Source organism: Haematobia irritans, chromosome 3 (genome assembly GCF_050003625.1).
Source record: "Haematobia irritans isolate KBUSLIRL chromosome 3, ASM5000362v1, whole genome shotgun sequence".
NCBI lineage: Eukaryota > Metazoa > Arthropoda > Insecta > Diptera > Muscidae > Haematobia > Haematobia irritans.
This window is the reverse complement of record NC_134399.1, coordinates 119,764,010-119,782,689: the sequence shown is the minus strand read 5'-3', so window position 1 is coordinate 119,782,689 and position 18,680 is coordinate 119,764,010. Positions and strand designations below refer to the sequence as shown.

At 30.0% G+C, this 18,680-nt stretch overlaps 1 protein-coding gene across 1 annotated transcript in view; it reads right to left on the bottom strand.

The window, feature by feature from the left end:
* Window positions 1-18,680, bottom strand: part of LOC142229944 (phospholipid-transporting ATPase ABCA3-like) — a 39,251-nt gene that overhangs the window by 10,206 nt on the left and 10,365 nt on the right. Inside the window, exons 4-7 of the mRNA XM_075300541.1 lie at window positions 14,084-15,334; window positions 8,449-9,221; window positions 573-916; window positions 142-267 (exon numbers count right to left, since the gene is read on the bottom strand). Of these exons, the coding sequence (XP_075156656.1) occupies window positions 142-267; window positions 573-916; window positions 8,449-9,221; window positions 14,084-15,334 (2,494 nt within the window). The remainder of the gene's footprint in view (window positions 1-141; window positions 268-572; window positions 917-8,448; window positions 9,222-14,083; window positions 15,335-18,680) is intronic.

Genomic DNA, 18,680 nt, shown 5'->3' with positions numbered 1-18,680 from the left:
CCCGGCCGAATTTACTGCTGTATATACTTGATTGTTTTATTTTTGTTACTGTTGGTTTATTTAAAATATTATTTCTTTGTGTGCAGATTTTAGATTGTGTGGTACACTTTTTGCGGGGGTACTTATATTTGAACAATTTACCCAAAGTAATCTCCAACAGATATATAATTAAGAACCCTTGACATTTATTATTTGGAAGCAGGGGTATGGATAAATAAACCATTTGTATAGAGGCCAATCCATAGAAACTCAAAAGTATAAACGACACTGTAATATATTAAAAAAACATAAAAATTTAGAAAATATTTTATACAAAACCAAAGTCTTGTTTTCCTTTAATACTGGATAACATTTCAATTGCCTTTAATTTCATTTTATTGAACAAATTAATAACAACAACAAAAAACTATTGTGAATCGAAAAACAACCGCACTTTACGATAATTCAACTTGGCTAGAATACTGGCGAGATTTTCACTACTGATAGAACACCTGTGCAACGGCGTTCTTGATAGCCCATACAAATATTATATCCAGTAGTAAAAGAAAATACAAGCCTAAAAAAATACTTACCAAAATTTGCTATGGCTAAGAATTTTTCCATAATATATGCAGACATTAATATCATATATAGTACAATAATTAGTTCGTAAGCTACATAGTCCCATAAGAAGTTGATTAACCATAATTTTAAATGGGTTACACCGGAGATCAACTGATGAGTTTCCATATTATTGAGCTTTTCATCCAGGGGAGCTATAATAAAACTTGCCACGGTTAAGGGCATTATTATGCCCCATGTTAAAGCAACATATAAATTGCTGTAGTGGTTAAGAGCAATACTATCATTGACAGGTTCCCAAATAGGTTGCATTTTAACATTTACTCGCTTAAATGGATTTTGCGGATAGAGATCGCTAGAATAGGGAGGAAATTAACACTTTTGACATTCAAAAGAAACGGGAGAACCACTGCATATGGTTTTATTTAATTATTTCGAAAATACTAAAATTTAAGTAATGAATTTATCTCTAGTACGAATGTTATTTCTCTGCCGATAACACAGCCAAGCTGTGTATCTCTTACGTGAGGAGAATAAAAGATCTCGATAACGTTAGGTTAGGTTATGTGGCAGCCCGATGTATCAGGCTCACTTAGACTATTCAGTCCATTGTGATACCACAGTGGAGAACTTCTCTCTTATCACTGAGTGCTGCCCGATTCCATGTTAAGCTCAATGACAAGGGACTTCCTTTTTATAGCCGAGTCCGAACGGCGTTCCACATTCCAGTGAAACCACTTAGAGAAGCTTTAAACCCCTCAGAAATGTCACCAGCATTACTGAGGTGGGATAATCCACCGCTGAAAAACTTTTTGGTGTTCGGTCGTAGCCATTGGCGTAGCTAGGGGGGTGCTGGGGGGGGCTATGCCCCCCCCAGAATAGTTCTTGCCCCCCCCAGAATAATCAAAGCTACAGTTGATTTATATTTTAATTCAAGCTTTGCGATGTGTTTAATCCAATTAAGATTGTGGCAGAGAGAGTATGTTAAGCATATTTTTTAGTATTGATATTTACATTACAACTAAAAACACGTAATAAAAACACTAAAAGGAAACTTGAGACGCACATTTTCAAAAATAGTCAATTTATAACTACGTTGATTAAAATCATAAATCGTCACATGCCCAATTTACCATCTAAAATCGTCAAAATCACGAAAAATCAACAGAGTTGGCACCGCTGCTCTCGACAGTTGCTTCGTTGTATTCTGTTCTCAGAGAATTTTTAAAAACTAATCGAAGATAGACGTTTTATAATATTCAATTTATTTTTTGCCTTTTATTTAATTTTTTATTCTTAGTATTTTTTATACACGATGAATATATTAAGTTTATGTTTTGCTTTATGATTTCTAGTCCTGTTTTAAAACACACATTTTAAATAAAATTTAAAAATCATATGTTTGTTGTCTTGAATTAAAAATAAATTACAAACAATATTTTTCAAACACATACTTAAAGCAATGCTTTTATTTTTTGTTATATTAAATAATGGTAAGTTGCTATTTGATTATTTATAGCGGTGTCGTGGAACCGGCTCCCACACACAATAAAATATTTTTTGTCTTCAACCATGAAATTAATTGATCTAATTAATTATACCCTTCACCACTACTGTGGTACAGGGTATAATAAGTTTGTGCATTTGTATATAACGCCAAGAAATAGTGGTCATAGACCCATCTTTTAGTATACCGATCGGGTAAGAATTAAAATCTGAGTCGATTTAGCGATGTCCGTCTGTCTGTCTGTCTGTCCGTCCGTCTGTCTGTATATGTAATTTTGTGCACAAAGTACAGCTCGCAATTTAAGTCCGATCGTCCTCAAATTTGGCATAGGGCCGTTTCTTGAGACAGAGACAATTGCTATTGGTTTTGGAAAAAATCGATTTAGATTTAGATATAGCTGCCACATATAATTATCTACGATGTGGTCATAGTTAGCGTGTTTATCAACCAATTTTCTTGAAATACCGTACATCCAAATATTTAATGAATCTCGCAAATCTTGCAAAATATCAGCCAAATCGGTTCAGATTTAGATATAGCTCCCATATATATCTTTCGTCCGATTTAGACTCATATGACCACAGAGCCCAAAATTTACTACCGATCTTCATGAAATTTTGCACAGAGGGTAGAATTGGCATTCTACCAATGCTTGGTACACTTGATTGAAATCGGTTCAAATTTAGATATAGCTCCCATATATATCTTTCGTCCGATTTGAACTTATATGGCCACAAAAGCCAGAGATTTGCCGTGATTTGCTTCAAATTTTGCACAAGGGGTACGTTTAATAGTATCGTTAAGTGTGTCAAATTTTGTTAAAATCGGTTCAGATTTAGATATAGCTCCCATATATATCTTTCGTCCGATTGAACTTATATGGCCTCAAAATCCAGGGTTTTGCCGTGATTTGCTTCAAATTTCGCACAAGGAGTACGTTTAGTAGTATAGGTAATTGTGCCAAATTTGGTTGAAATCGATTCAGATTTAGATATGGCTCCCATATATATCTCCCGTCCGATTTGCACTCATATGACCAGGGGGGCCAAAGTTATACTCCCATTTACGTGAAATTTCGCATAGATAGCAGAATTATTATTCTAACTATACATGTCAAATTTATTCAAAATCGGTTCAGATTGTATATAGCTCCCATATATACGTACACCAGAGTTGGGGAGATATGGTCGACTGTTTCATATTTTAGACCCATTTTCAATGGGATTTTCCTCCAATTGACTGGATAGTTTCCACAGAGAATACAAATATGGCCAAAATTCTCACAGTTTACACAAAATTCTGTGATGATTTCCCCATATCCTACACACTGCAATGCCAAAATTTCCACTGAACGGATGAGTTTTAAATAAGGCTCCAAGTCGCCCTACACATATCTTGGCGAGATCTAACCAATATCCTTGTAAAATCGCCACTGCTGAGTAGCAAAAATTGTAAATATTACTCTAATTGTCCTATATCTCGAATACATATGTATCGCCTGAAAAATTAAAAATCTCTTTTGTACAATTGCATTAAAATTTCTCTCGCTTCATATTTCCCATATTTTTTACTAACATTGTGTATCATCCCAGGGCGTTAGCCGATTTAAATTTTAATTCTAGAGTTTTTGTAGAAGTACAAAAAATTGTTTCCATTAAAAGTATTTGTATCTGGAAATGCAAACCTTTATATAGCTCCCAGCAAATTTTAAGTAGTTGAGATGGTAACACAAATGTTTGTCTACATAGTGGTGAAGGGTATAATATAGTCGGCTCCGCCCGACTTTAGATTTTACTTACTTGTTTTTAATTGAAATGTATTCAATCAAAAAAAATGATAGTATCAATCATCAAAGCCAATTAAAAAATTAATTGATACAACTAATTTTTGTGATTGAGTTTTTTTGTTTTTGATTGATTTTGCTGCATATTGCCTTTAACACCGCAATAAAATTGAGGATGTATAGTTTTATCAATAGGGGTAATTTATCGCTTCGGAAATTTCGACAAAATTTTGAAGGATGTCTGGGGGGGGCACAGCCCCCCCCAGAGAAAATTTCTAGCTCCGCCAATGGTCGTAGCAGAAATCGAACCCACGACCTTGTGTATGCAAGGCGGGCATGCTAACTATTGCACCACGGTGGCTCCCTCGATAACGTTGGTATGAACCTCTAACGAAAATTTATTTCGTGCGGCAATCATTGTTGCCACAGTTGGTAGAATTCTACCAAAAATGGTAGATTTTTTACTGTTTGGTACTTTGGTAGAATTCTTGATGTTTTAGTAGATTTTGCAAAACTGTTCTCTCCAATTAAGAGGTACAATTTTGTTTAGAAATGAAATTTTATAAAAAATTCTTTCGCATGTCAATCATAGTTGCCACAGTTGGTAGAAAAAAAATATGGTAGATTTTCTATTGTTTGGTACTTTGGTAGAATTCTTGATGTTTTTGTTGGACAAAATTTTCTATAGAAATAAAATTTTGACAAAAATTTTTATAGAAATGAAATTTTGACAAAATTTTCTATGGAAATAAAAGTTTGACAAAATTTTCTATAGAAATTAAATTTTGACAAAATTTTCTATAGAAATTAAATTTTGACAAAATTTTCTATAGAAATAAAGTTTTGACAAAATTTTCTATAGAAATTAAATTTTGACAAAATTTTCTATGAAAATAAAAATTTGGCAAAATTTTGTATAGAAATACATTTTTGGCAAAATTTTCTATAGAAATAAAATTTTGACAAAATTTTCTATAGAAATAAAATTTTGAAAATTTTTTCTATAGAAATAAAATTTTGACAAAATTTTCTATAGAAATAAAGTTTTGACAAAATTTTCTAAAGAAATAAAAAAATTTACACAATTTTCTATAGAAATAAAATTTTGACAACATTTTCTATAGAAATAAAATTTTGACAAAATTTTCTATAGAAATAAAATTTTGACAAAATTTTCTATAGAAATAAAATTTTGACAAAATTTTCTATAGAAATAAAATTTTGACAAAATTTTCTATAGAAATAAAATTTTGACAAAATTTTCTATAGAAATAAAATTTTGACAAAATTTACTATAGAAATAAAATTTTGACAAAATTTTCCAAAGAAATAAAGTTTTGACAAAATTTTCTATAGAAATTAAAATTTGACAAAATTTTCTATAGAAATTAAAATTTTACAAAATTTTCTATAGAAATTAAATTTTGACAAAATTTTCTATAGAAATAACATTTTGACAAAATTTTCTATAGAAATAAAATTTTGATAAAATTTTCTATAGAAATAAAATTTTGACAAAATTTTCTATAGAAATAAAATTTTGACAAAATTTTCTATAGAAATAAAATTTTGAAAATTTTTTCTATAGAAATAAAATTTTGACAAAATTTTGTATAGAAATACATTTTTGGCAAAAATTTCTATAGAAATAAAATTTTGACAAAATTTTCTATAGAAATAAAATTTTGAAAATTTTTTCTATAGAAATAAAATTTTGACAAAATTTTCTATAGAAATAAAGTTTTGACAAAATTTTCTAAAGAAATAAAAAAATTTACACAATTTTCTATAGAAATAAAATTTTGACAACATTTTCTATAGAAATAAAATTTTGACAAAATTTTCTATAGAAATAAAATTTTGACAAAATTTTCTATAGAAATAAAATTTGACAAAATTTTCTATAGAAATAAAATTTGACAAAATTTTCTATAGAAATAAAATTTTGACAAAATTTTCTATGGAAATAAAAATTTGACAACATTTTCTATAGAAATAAAATTTTGACAAAATTTTCTATAGAAATAAAATTTTGACAAAATTTTCTATAGAAATAAAATTTGACAAAATTTTCTATAGAAATAAAATTTGACAAATTTTTCTATAGAAATAAAATTTTGACAAAATTTTCTATAGAAATAACATTTTGACAACATTTTCTATAGAAATAAAATTTTGACAAAATTTTCTATAGAAATAAAATTTTGACAAAATTTTCTATAGAAATAAAATTTTGACAAAATTTTCTATAGAAATAAAATTTTGACAAAATTTTCTATAGAAATAAAATTTTGACAAAATTTACTATAGAAATAAAATTTTGACAAAATTTTCCAAAGAAATAAAGTTTTGACAAAATTTTCTATAGAAATTAAAATTTTACAAAATTTTCTATAGAAATTAAAATTTTACAAAATTTTCTATAGAAATAAAATTTTTAAAAAAATGTTCTATAAAAATAACATTTTGACAAAATTTACTATAGAAATAAAATTTTGACAAAATTTTCCAAAGAAATAAAGTTTTGACAAAATTTTCTATAGAAATTAAATTTTGACAAAATTTTCTATAGAAATTAAATTTTGACAAAACTTTTTATAGAAATTAAATTTTGACAAAATTTTCTATAGAAATAAAATTTTTAAAAAAATTTTCTATAAAAATAAAATTTTGACAAAATGTTTTTGTTTTGCCTATGGGAGCAAAATTTTAACAATCGAAAATAATGCCTCACGGAATTTTCGCTAGCCAATATAACAATGCATTTCTTATGGATAGCGGAAATTTCCGACAGAGGGGCATACCAAGCTTTTTCTTATATAAGGATATCTAAGCAATCGATAACAGCGACTCACGAAATTTCCATCAAAAAAAAAATAGCTACATACACTGAAAAAAATATTTATGTATTATTAAAGATTACGCAACCTAAATTTTAGGATGCGCAATTGACAAATTACTAAGGACAATTTTCTTTAAAATAATGAAATTTTAATTAAGATAAAGTTTATAATCTTTGCTTTAAAAATTTTTTATTAAATGTAGGACACAATTTTTGAACATTTGCGCCCCTCGGTTAAAGTCGTATATATTTGAACTAAGGCCAATTTTCCTTAAAGTAAAGAACACACATTTTTTATTTAAAGAAATCGCCCTTAAATTAATTGAAATATTGAATCTTTTAATTTAAGATAAAATCCCTTCAAATATTGGCTAAGACTTATTTTGAGGATTTAGCATCATTGGTTTAAAGCTTTTTTGGAATTAAGAAAACATTTTGTACGTTGATGTAACATATCCTTTATAATTAGGATCTTTAAAGTGTAATTTATTTGTACGTGAATAGCTTTATGAATATACAGCGAAAAGAGAATAAAAATTCAATAAATGGAATCTCTATCATAATTTTAATTTTATTGATCCTAGATTTAAAGGAACATAGGTCGCTAAAAAATTTCTTTATTTTAAAGAAGCCGCATCTTTGGCTCGGAATCAATACCAAAATCCTTAGAGGAAGGCCAAAATCTTTGGATCCAAGTAAAGTTTTTTTAGTGTATGTGTTTCTTATGGTTAGAGGAAATTTCGATAAATATGCAGACCGGGCTTTAGTATTATAGCCATTAAAATGTCTATAATACGATTTCGTGTACTACTATGAACATTTTAGGTTGTTTTACGTTATCATGTTATATTTCCCAGTGAAAATTGGAAAAACCGTCACTATCGATTTTTTCACAGGAAACACATTGTAAAGATGTAAACCAAACGAAATTCACTCTACACACAAAAAAATTTCACGAAAATTTTTCCAATTAAAATTTTAATTGAGTTTTAAAAAATATTCAATTAAAAATTTAATTGATTCAACAAATTTTTTAATTGAAACAAAAATCAATCACAAAAATAATAGTATCAATTAATTTTTTAATTGGATCAATTAACTTTTTAATTGACCTTCAATTAATTTTTTAATTGATACTATCATTTCTGTGATTGAAGACATTTCAATTAAAAATTAATTGGATCAATTAATTTCGTGATTAAATCAGAAAAAAAATTTTTGTGTGTAGAGCTACATACTGGCTTAAACAAGGTATGCAGAGTTTACGAAAATGTATGTTTCATGCCGATAAGGCAATTTTTCCCTATATTGTAACATATTTCCATAAATAAATTTCGCCAACAATTTGTTTTCTCTAGACGTGCATCCCAAGCGTTTGACAGGAAATATAAATAATCCTGGAAAATCCAGAAATGCTTTGGGGCAGCATATAGACATTCTAGTGAAATTTTTAGTACCAAGCACAATTGTCTACGAAAATTCCCTGAGCCATTTGTATTGACTTTTTATATTGTTCCTCCCACTAGCAACACATGCCGATAATGCCGTTCAAATAAATCTTTCTTATGGAAAAAATGTATACAATGTACGAAAATTTCGCTGGCACAGATAGTCATTCATTTCTAAGGCTAACAAAAAACCCTCTGAATGTGCATACAGAGTTTTATGAAAGATAAAAATTCGTAGACACAATGTTATCGGCTGTTTAGATGTGCATCCATCACAATTTTTATAGTTACTGTCCTATATACTCACTTCAATATGACCTTATGTGCCAAGTTCAAAGCCAACACAGGACTATGGAATATTCTCTCATTTATCCACAAAGTCATATGACTGGTATCCAACTTTTCAATAGCAGCAATTTTATTATAAACATTTACATCCGTATTGATAACATTATCATAAGATGGAGATGACCCACATTGTATATGATCAATAATCCATTTCTGAGGTATCCACTTAAACTTTGTACGTTGCATTTCTTCAATGGATGTAATTTCAAAATATTTGCAATCATTACGCCCAATAAACAGATTTTTATTTGGACTTAAACCAAAGTCAATCGCTTCAATAGATCTCAAATGCTGAGACATACTATAAATCAAGCATATCAATACTAATGCAAACATTATTATAACCACTGGTACAACATTGGGTGCTTGATACAATAGTTTCTTGTACAATAAAGCACTTGTTAAGGAAATTTGACCTTCTGGTTTAGGCTCATTAAGCAAATTCAATGTTTTATTTATATGTTGTAAATGTTTTCTAATTTCTGGTCGTGTGGTTAATTCCATATAGACTTCATTCAAATCATTTTCCGTGACATACATCTTAATTATTCCCAAACGATTAATTTCTCTTTCCAGATCTGTGAATAATTTTTGAAAAATAATTCTTTTGCTTTGGGGCAAGATGTATACAACGCGATTATTGAAATGGGAATATATATAGATATTGCTTATGTATTTCTTTAGGAAATTTGTTATGTCCTTTGTAGATGCTTGAGAATTTGTTAATAGAACCTATAGATATAAGAAGAGATATTATGGAGGAAATAATATTTATGAAATAATATTTATGAACTTTATTTTAATTCATGGAATTATTATGTTTGGAAAAAGATTCCTTTACTCTAATAATTTTTTCCGTATGTTAGTTTAATTAACTAATAAACGGGAAAAATTATACATAAATGTAGCAATTACTAAATTCGTACTTCCCATAAAATGGTTCATTATTTCTTTAAATTTGTAAATTTTAATACAAATACGGCCATGGCACTAAAGGCATTCTTGCAATATTGATCTCTAATTTTTTCCTTCAAACTTTTATTGAACAATTATGTCTAATAAATTTTCTTGAATTTCTTGAAAAATATTTACTTATCTGATATCGGAGTGATGCCAGCGTTTTTAATACTGTTTAGATAAAATTTTCTAAAAATAATCAAAATTTTCTAAAGTTTTTTCAAAATTTGTCTTCCTAGTGGGTTCACTGTTTTTTAAATGCATGGATGGATCCATTGAGAGAGAGCTTTTAATGGGATGATGCTTTCGACTGCTTACATTTTCTCACATAAAGCTGTTTACATATATAGCAACGCATTTCTTGTAGTTAGCGCAAATTTCGGCTGGAAGTGCATACGGGCCTTAAAGGAAATTTTCGCTAGAGAAGTGAATTCTGGGCTTAAAAAAGGGAACTTGCGGAAGAGTCCAATATCGGGGTATAGCGGCAACTGTGCAACTCTAACAGAAATTTCGTATTTATGCCGATTATACTGTATTGTCACTTATTTCATGCCACAGATCTCTGGCCGGGTTTTCTTATTTGAGAAGATATAAACAATCGATAATATCGTATTACCGAAAATTTCTTGCGTTTCTTAAGGCCGATACATCATTTAAGAAATTTTTAACTAAAAATAGCCCAATACCGGGATATAGTGGCAAGTACCCACATCTATTAGAAATTTCGTATTCATGCCGAATATATGGTATTATCATGTATTTCATACCATATTGTCACGTATTTCGTACTCGAGCTAAAAATAATCTACCAAAATTGGGGGAAAATTTTACCAAACAACATATCTTATTTTGCAAAATTACATTTCTATAGAAAATTTTGCCAAAATTTTATTTCTATAGAAAATTTTGCCAAAATTTTATTTCTATAGAAAATTATGTCAAAATTTTATTTCTATATAAAATTTTGTCATAATTTTATTTCTATAGAACATTTTGTGAAAATTTTATAAATTTTGTGAACATTTTATTTCTATAGAAAATGTTGTCAAAATATTTATTTCTATAGCAAATTACGTCAAAATTTTATTTCTATAGAAAATTTTGTCAAAATTTCATTTCTATAGAAAATTTTGTCAAAATTTTATTTCTATAAAAAATTTTTAAAAATTGTATTTCTATAGAAAACTTTTTAAAATTATATTTCTATAGAAAATTTGCTAAAATTTCATTCCTATAGAAAATTATGTCAAAATTTTATTTCTATAGAAAATTTTGTCAAAATTTTATTTCTATAGAAAATTTTGTCAAAATTTTGTTTCTATAGAAAATTATGTCAAAATTTTATTTTTGTAGAAAATGTTGTCAAAATTTTATATCTATAGAAAATTTTATCAAAATTTTATTTCTATAGAAAATTTTGTCAAAATTTTATTTCTATAGAATATGTTGTCAAAATTTTATTTCTATAGAAAATTTTGTCAAAGTTTTATATCTATAGAAAATTTTTTCAAAATTTTATAGCTATAGAAAATGTTGTCAAAATTTTATTTCTATAGAAAATGTTGTCAAAATTTTATTTCTATAAAAAATTTTGTCAAAATTTTATTTCTATAGAAAATTTTGTCAAAATTGTATTTCTATAGAAAATTTTGTCAATATTTTATTTCTATAGAAAATTTATTTCTATAGAAAATTTTGTCAATTTTTTGTTTTCTATAGAAAATTTTGTCAAAATTTTATTTCTATAGAATATGTTGTCAAAATTTTATATCTATAGAAAATTTTGTCAAATTTTTATATCTATAGAAAATTTGTTCAAAATTTTATAGCTATAGAAAATGTTGTCAAAATTTTATTTCTATAGAAAATGTTGTCAAAATTTTATTTCTATAAAAAATTTTGTCAAAATTTTATTTCTATAGAAAATTTTGTCAAAATTGTATTTCTATAGAAAATTTTGTCAATATTTTATTTCTATAGAAAATTTATTTCTATGGAAAATTTTGTCAATTTTTTGCTTTCTATAGAAAATTTTGTCAAAATTTTATTTCTATAGAATATGTTGTCAAAATTTTATATCTATAGAAAATTTTGTCAAAATTTTATTTCTATAGAAAATTTTGTCAAAATTTTATTTCTATAGAATATTTTGTCAAAATTTTATTTCTATAGAAAATTTTGTCAAATTTTTATATCTATAGAAAATTTTTTCAAAATTTTATAGCTATAGAAAATGTTGTCAAAATTTTATTTCTATAGAAAATGTTGTCAAAATTTTATTTCTATAAAAAATTTTGTAAAATTTTATTTCTATAGAAAATTTTGTCAAAATTGTATTTCTATAGAAAATTTTGTCAATATTTTATTTCTATAGAAAATTTATTTCTATAGAAAATTTTGTCAATTTTTTTTTCTATAGAAAATTTTGTCAAAATTTTATTTCTATAGAAAGGTTTGCCAAAAGTGTATTCACCCTCTATGCAAAAGCTATCAAAACATAAAGAATTCTACCAATCTACCAACCGTGGCAACCGCGATTTCATACCATAGTTGACAAAATGTAAAGAGTCAATAATATCGTCTTAACGACACAAAAAAGGTGAACCATTAAAGAAGTTTTTAACTAAAATTGCAACAGACAAAAATGAAATAACTTTACGTGGTTTATAAAAATATGAACGCAATTTAAGAAAAATTTACTAATTTTAGAAAAATATGAGCTACGCTAATTTTGAACTTTTGAAAACTTTGTAGTGAATTTTTATAAAATTTTATTTTTACATGACATGTAATTAAAATTAAGTTAAATTCCCTATAGAAATTTTCTTTGATGTTTTCCTGAGGATATACACATCTAATGAAATTACTGCTACCCACACAGAAAAAAAATTTCACGAAATTTTTTCCAATTAAAGTCTTAATTGAATTTTAAAAAATATTCAATTAAAAATTTTATTGATTCAGCAAATTTTTTAATTGAAACAAAAATCAATCACAAAAATTAATACAGTGCTCTCGCGGTAACGTGAACTTATTAAAACCAAGAGAGTTCACGTTAGCGAAAATGTTCACATTCTTTTATTATACCCTCCACCATAGGATGGGGGGTATATTAACTTTGTCATTCCGTTTGAAACACATCGAAATATTGCTCTAAGACCCCATAAAGTATATATATTCTGGGTCGTGGTGAAATTCTGAGTCCATCTGAGCATGTCCGTCCGTCTGTTGAAATCACGCTAACTTCCGAACGAAACAAGCTATCCACTTGAAACTTGGCACAAGTAGTTGTTATTGATGTAGGCCGGATGGTATTGCAAATGGGCCATATCTGTCCACTTTTACGTATAGCCCCCATATAAACGGACCCCCAAATTTGGCTTGCGATTGATCTAAGAGAAGCAAATTTCATCCGATTCGGTTGAAATTTTGTACATGATGTTTGTATATGGTCTCTAAGAACCATGCAAAAATTGGTCTACATCGGTCCATAATTCCATATAGCCCCCATATAAACCGATCCCCCGATTTGGCTTGCGGGGCCTCTAAGAGAAGCAAATTTCATCCGATCCAGTTGAAATTTGGTACATGGTGTTAGTATAGTCTCTAACAATCATGCAAAAATTGGTCCACATCGGTCAATAATTATATATAGCCCCCATATAAACCGGTCCCCCTATTTGGCTTGCTCAGCCTCTAAGAGAAGCAAATTTCATCCGATCTGGCTGAGGATCGGTGGCCTCAAACACCCATGCAGAAATTGGTCGAAATCGATCCATAATTATATATAGCCCCCATATAAACCGATCCTCAGATTTGACCTCCGGAGCCCCTTGGAAGAGCAAAATTCATCCGATTCGGTTGAAATTTGGTACGTGATGTTAGTATATGGTATCCAACAACCATGCAGGAATTGGTTCATATCAGTCCATAATTATATATAGCCCCCATATAAACCGATCCTCAGATTTGACCTTTGGTGCTTTTTGGAGAAGCAAAATTCATCCGATCTGGTTGAAATTTGGTACGTGGTGGTAGTATATGATATTTAACAACCACGCCAAAAGTGGTCCATATCAGTCCATAATCATATATAGCCCCCATATAAACCGATTCCGAGATTTGGTTTTGGAGCCTCTTGGAGGAGCAAATTTCATCCGAGTCAGTTGAAATTTGGTACATTGTGCTAGTATATGGCTGTTAACAACCATGACTAACTAGGTCCATATCGGTCTATAATTATATATAGCCCTCAGATAAATCGATCCCCAATCACACACAAATTGATCCATATCAAGTTCATAATTCTATATAGCCCCCATATAAGCGACCCCCATATTTCAATTCGGGCTTTCTACGTACCGTGCAAAAGTCCATGTCGATTCGTATTTATTTGTAGACTTACCTATACATAACTTTTTTGTCTAATATATACCACGCATGGACTAACTCACAATTTAGAAAACAATGTTAAGAAGTTTTCAGATACCACAACCCAAGTAATTCGATTGTGGATGACAGTCTTTCGTAGAAGTTTCTACGCAATCCATGGTGGAGGGTACATAAGCTTCGGCCTGGCCGAACTTACGGTCGTATATACTTGTTTTTTTTTTTTTAATTTCCAAAACTTAACTTACCAAAAATGTCCCCTTACTGAGATTACTTTTCAAATAGAACGGTGTGCCGCATGCCTTTAAAGATCCCTTATTTAAAATCGCTATGCGATCCGCAATTTCATTGGCTTCATCGATTGACGATGTTGTGAGCAATAGAACACGTTGGGATTTCTCCATTCGCAATATATTCCAAAATGAACGACACTCATCAATAGCCAAATGTCGTGTAGGTTCATCCATAAGTATAATTTTGGAATTTCCACATAGAGTACAACATAGAGCCACTAAACGTTTGTGGAAAAAATTCAAAGATTTTATTAGTTTTCCTGGGTCTATGGACACCCTCTTCAATTGTTGCATCCATTTGTGTATTTCCATTTGCAATTCATTATCTCTCGAATGGGATGATTTATTTTGCAAGACATATGTGATATGCTCCTCAACACTTAGAAAATCATACAAACAATTGATGGTCGATGGTAAAATATCAAATTGACGACAATAATCCGGCCAGTTTTCTGAAATTTCTTTCGTGTCTTCATACAGAATATGTCCATCATATTTCACTTGACCAGATAACATATGGATGAGCATAGTTTTTCCACTGCCATTGGCACCCAGAACTACAGATATTTCATTTGGAAATAATCTCATGGATATATTTTTCAATAACGGGATCTTTTTCCATTTGTCCTCGTATACACTGGCATTTTCCAGTAATAATAAATGCCCCTGAATTGGACCATATTCAAAATAAGACCAATCCAAATGTTTAAAAGTCGTATAATATTCGCTGATGGCATTTTCATCACTAAATGATCTTTCTTGCTTTATTTTTGAATTTGAACGATACTCATAAAATTTTTGTCCAATGGCATTTCTCATTCGAAACTTATTCAAATAATACAAACATACCAAATAGAATACAATGAAGCCACATTGCATTTGGAATAAAAACGAAATTCCTTTATGTTCTTCCTGTTTTTTCAACTGATCTTCCAAATATAGTATGCCATAGGGAAAGACACCATTGAATGATATTAATAGTAACAATAGAGTATGTATTTCTATAGAGTCCATATCAGATGATTGAAAATTATAAGAGAAAATTCCATAATTTGTTAACCATATGGAAGATGCTAATAATATTGCTGTCATTCTCTTCTCTACTAAGGTTGATAAAATAAACGCACACAAGATCAATAGACAGGAATTTAGTAACAAAAAAATTATTAGGTAATCCAATCGTCCATTATTGGATATATCATCAAACTGAAAAAAGCAACAAAAAAATAATAATTCTTAATTAAATAGCAAAAGAAATATAGAAATCTCTAAAATACCAAGATACAACAACGATACCAAAATACAAACGGCCCGAATTTACCAGTATGAATTGCGTACAAAATACTACTAATTACGATCGCTGGCGGATGGTGTGAGAAATAAAAAAGATTTTATGACGCTCAAAAGGTCAAATCTGGAGATTGCTATATATGGTTGCTATTTCTAATTATGAACCGAAATGGACCTATTTTTATACCCACCACCATAGAATGGTGATGGGTGTATAATAAGTTTGTCATTCCGTTAGTAACACATCGAAATATCGACTTCCGACTATATAGAGTACATATAAACTGAAAAAAGCAACAAAAAATAATAATTCTTAATTAAATAGCAAAAGAAATATAGAAATCTCTAAAATGTCAAGATACAACAACGATACCAAAATACAAACGGCCCGAATTTACCAGTATGAATTGCGTACAAAATACTACTAATTACGATCGCTCAAAATACCGACACCACGCACCGAATTTCTGACGGATGGTGTGAGAAAAAAGATTTTATAACGCTCAAAAGGTCAGGTACAATTTTAGTAAAATTTACTCATTTGAGAGACTTATGAACTCAATTTAAGCAAACTTCTGTCATTTTAGGAAAATATGAACTATTTTATTATACCCTCCATCACAGGATGGGGGTATATTAACTTTGTCATTCCGTTTGTAACACATGGAAATATTGCTCTAAGACCCCATAAAGTATATATATTCTGGGTCGTGGTGAAATTCTGAGTCGATCTAAGCATGTCCGTCCGTCCGTCCGTCTATTGAAATCACGCTAACTTCCGAACGAAACAAGCTATCGACTTGAAACTTGGCACAAGTAGTTGTTATCGATGTAGGTCGGATGGTATTGAAAATGGGCCATATCGGTCCACTTTTACGTATAGCCCCCATATAAAGGGACCCTCAGATTTGGCTTGTGGAACCTCTAACAGAAGCATATTTCATCCGATCCGGCTGAAATTTGGTACATAGTGTTGGTATATGGTCTCTAACAACCATGCAAAAATTGGTCCACATCGGTCCATAATTATATATAGTCCCCATATAAACCGATCCCCAGATTTGGCTTGCGGAGCCTCAAAGAGATGCAAATTTCATCCGATCCGGTTGAAATTTGGTACATGGTGTTGGTATATGGTCTCTAACAACCATGCAAAAATTGGTCCATATCGGTCCATAATTATATATAGCCCCCATATAAACCGATCCCCAGATTTGGCTTGCGCAGCCTCAAAGAGAAGCAAATTTCTTCCGATCCCGCTGAAATTTGGTGCATGATGTTGGTATATGGTCTCTAATGACCGTGCAAAAATTGGTCCACATCGGTCCATAATTATATATAGCGCCCATATAAACCGATCCCCAGATTTGGGTTGCGGAGCCTCAAAGAGAAGCAAATTTTATCCGATCCGCCTGAAATTTGGTACATGATATTGCTATATGGTCTCTAACAACCATGCAAAAATTGGTCCACATCGGTTCATAATTATATATAGCCCCCATATAAACCGATCCCCAGATTTGGCTTGCGAAGTCTCCAAGAGAAGCAAATTTCATCCAATCCGGTTGTAATTTGGAACATGGTGTTAGTATATGATCTTTAACAAACGTGCCAGAATTGGTCCATATCGGTCCATAATTATATATAGCCCCCATATAAAACATTCTCCAGATTTGACCTACGGAGCCTCTTGGAGGAGCAAAATTCATCCGATCCGGTTCAAATTAGGAACGTGGTGTTAGTATATGGTCGCTAACAACCATACCAAAATTGGTCCAATCACACAAAAAATTGGTCTATATCGGTTCATAATAAAATTTTCATCATTGTCAATATTTTATTTCTATAGAAAATTTTGTTCAAATTTTATTCGGTTCATAATCATGGTTGCCACTCGAGCCAAAAATAATCTACCAAGATTTTATTTCTATAGAAAATTTTGTTAAAATTTTATTTCTGTAGAAATTTTTGTCAAAATTTTCTTTCTATAGAAAATTTTGTCAAAATTTTTATTTTTATAGAAAATTTTGTGAAAATTTTATTTCTATAGAAAATTTTGTTAAAATTTTATTTCTGTACAAAATTTTATGTCTACTTTGTCAAACTGAATTATATACGTATTGGATCGATCTTTTTTGATTTAATATATACCACGTATGGACTTACATACAATTTAGAAGATGGTGTTAGGAGGTTTTAAGATACCTTGCCATCGGCAAGCGTTACCGCAACTTAAGTAATTCGATTCTGGATGGCAGTGTTTAGAAGAAGTTTCTACGCAATCCATGATGGAGGGTACATAAGCTTCGGCCTGGCCGAACTTACGGCCGTATATACTTGTTTTTTAGTAAAATTGTGCACTATATTTGTATACAACTTTTTTTCTTAGTTTTAGTTCAAAAGTTAGCAAAAAATTATTCAAATAAAGAACATTTACTCATATTGTGCAAAATTTAACTAAAATCAACTAATCTTTATGAACTAAAATAACGTTTAGTTGGCATTAGGGCCCCTTTTTTCTGGGTGTATATATGGTAGAGGTGTGCACGTGAGTAATATTTTACTCGCGCTCACGCACACTCATGACGGAAAAATCTTACTCACGCACACTCACGATATTGTTTGGTAGGACTCACGCACACTCACGAACTAAAATGTCTTGAGTCACGAAAAATACCGTGACTCACGAAAAATATCGTGACTCACGAATAATTTTATGAGTAATTTACCTTAGCGACGTGTCTGAAAACATGAGCATGATTTTTTTTTATGTTTTATGTCCGAGGGCGGGATTATATTCGTGAGCGTATTTTTCCGAATTTCGTTGCTCACGAAGAAATTATATTCGTGGGTCACGTACACGCATGACATTTGGTTTGCTAATTACGCTCACGCACACTCACGGCGTTGTCATCAGCGTGACTCACGACACACGCGTGAGTTTTTGTGAATCGCGACAATTTCGTATCACGTGCACATCTCTATTATATGGTTGCTATTTCTAATTATGGGCCGAAATGGACCTGTTTTTATACCCACCACCAAAGAACGGTGATGGGTGTATAATAAGTTAGTCATTCCGTTTGTAACATATCGAAATATCGACTTCCGACTATATAGAGTACATACAGTAATTTTTAATTTGGGTTTACGATGTTTCGATTAACGTCGTCAAATTCCGGAATCAGTCACGACCTAAATCGAGGGATTACTGTATATATTCTTGATCAGGGAGAAATTGTAAGACGATATAAGCATGTCT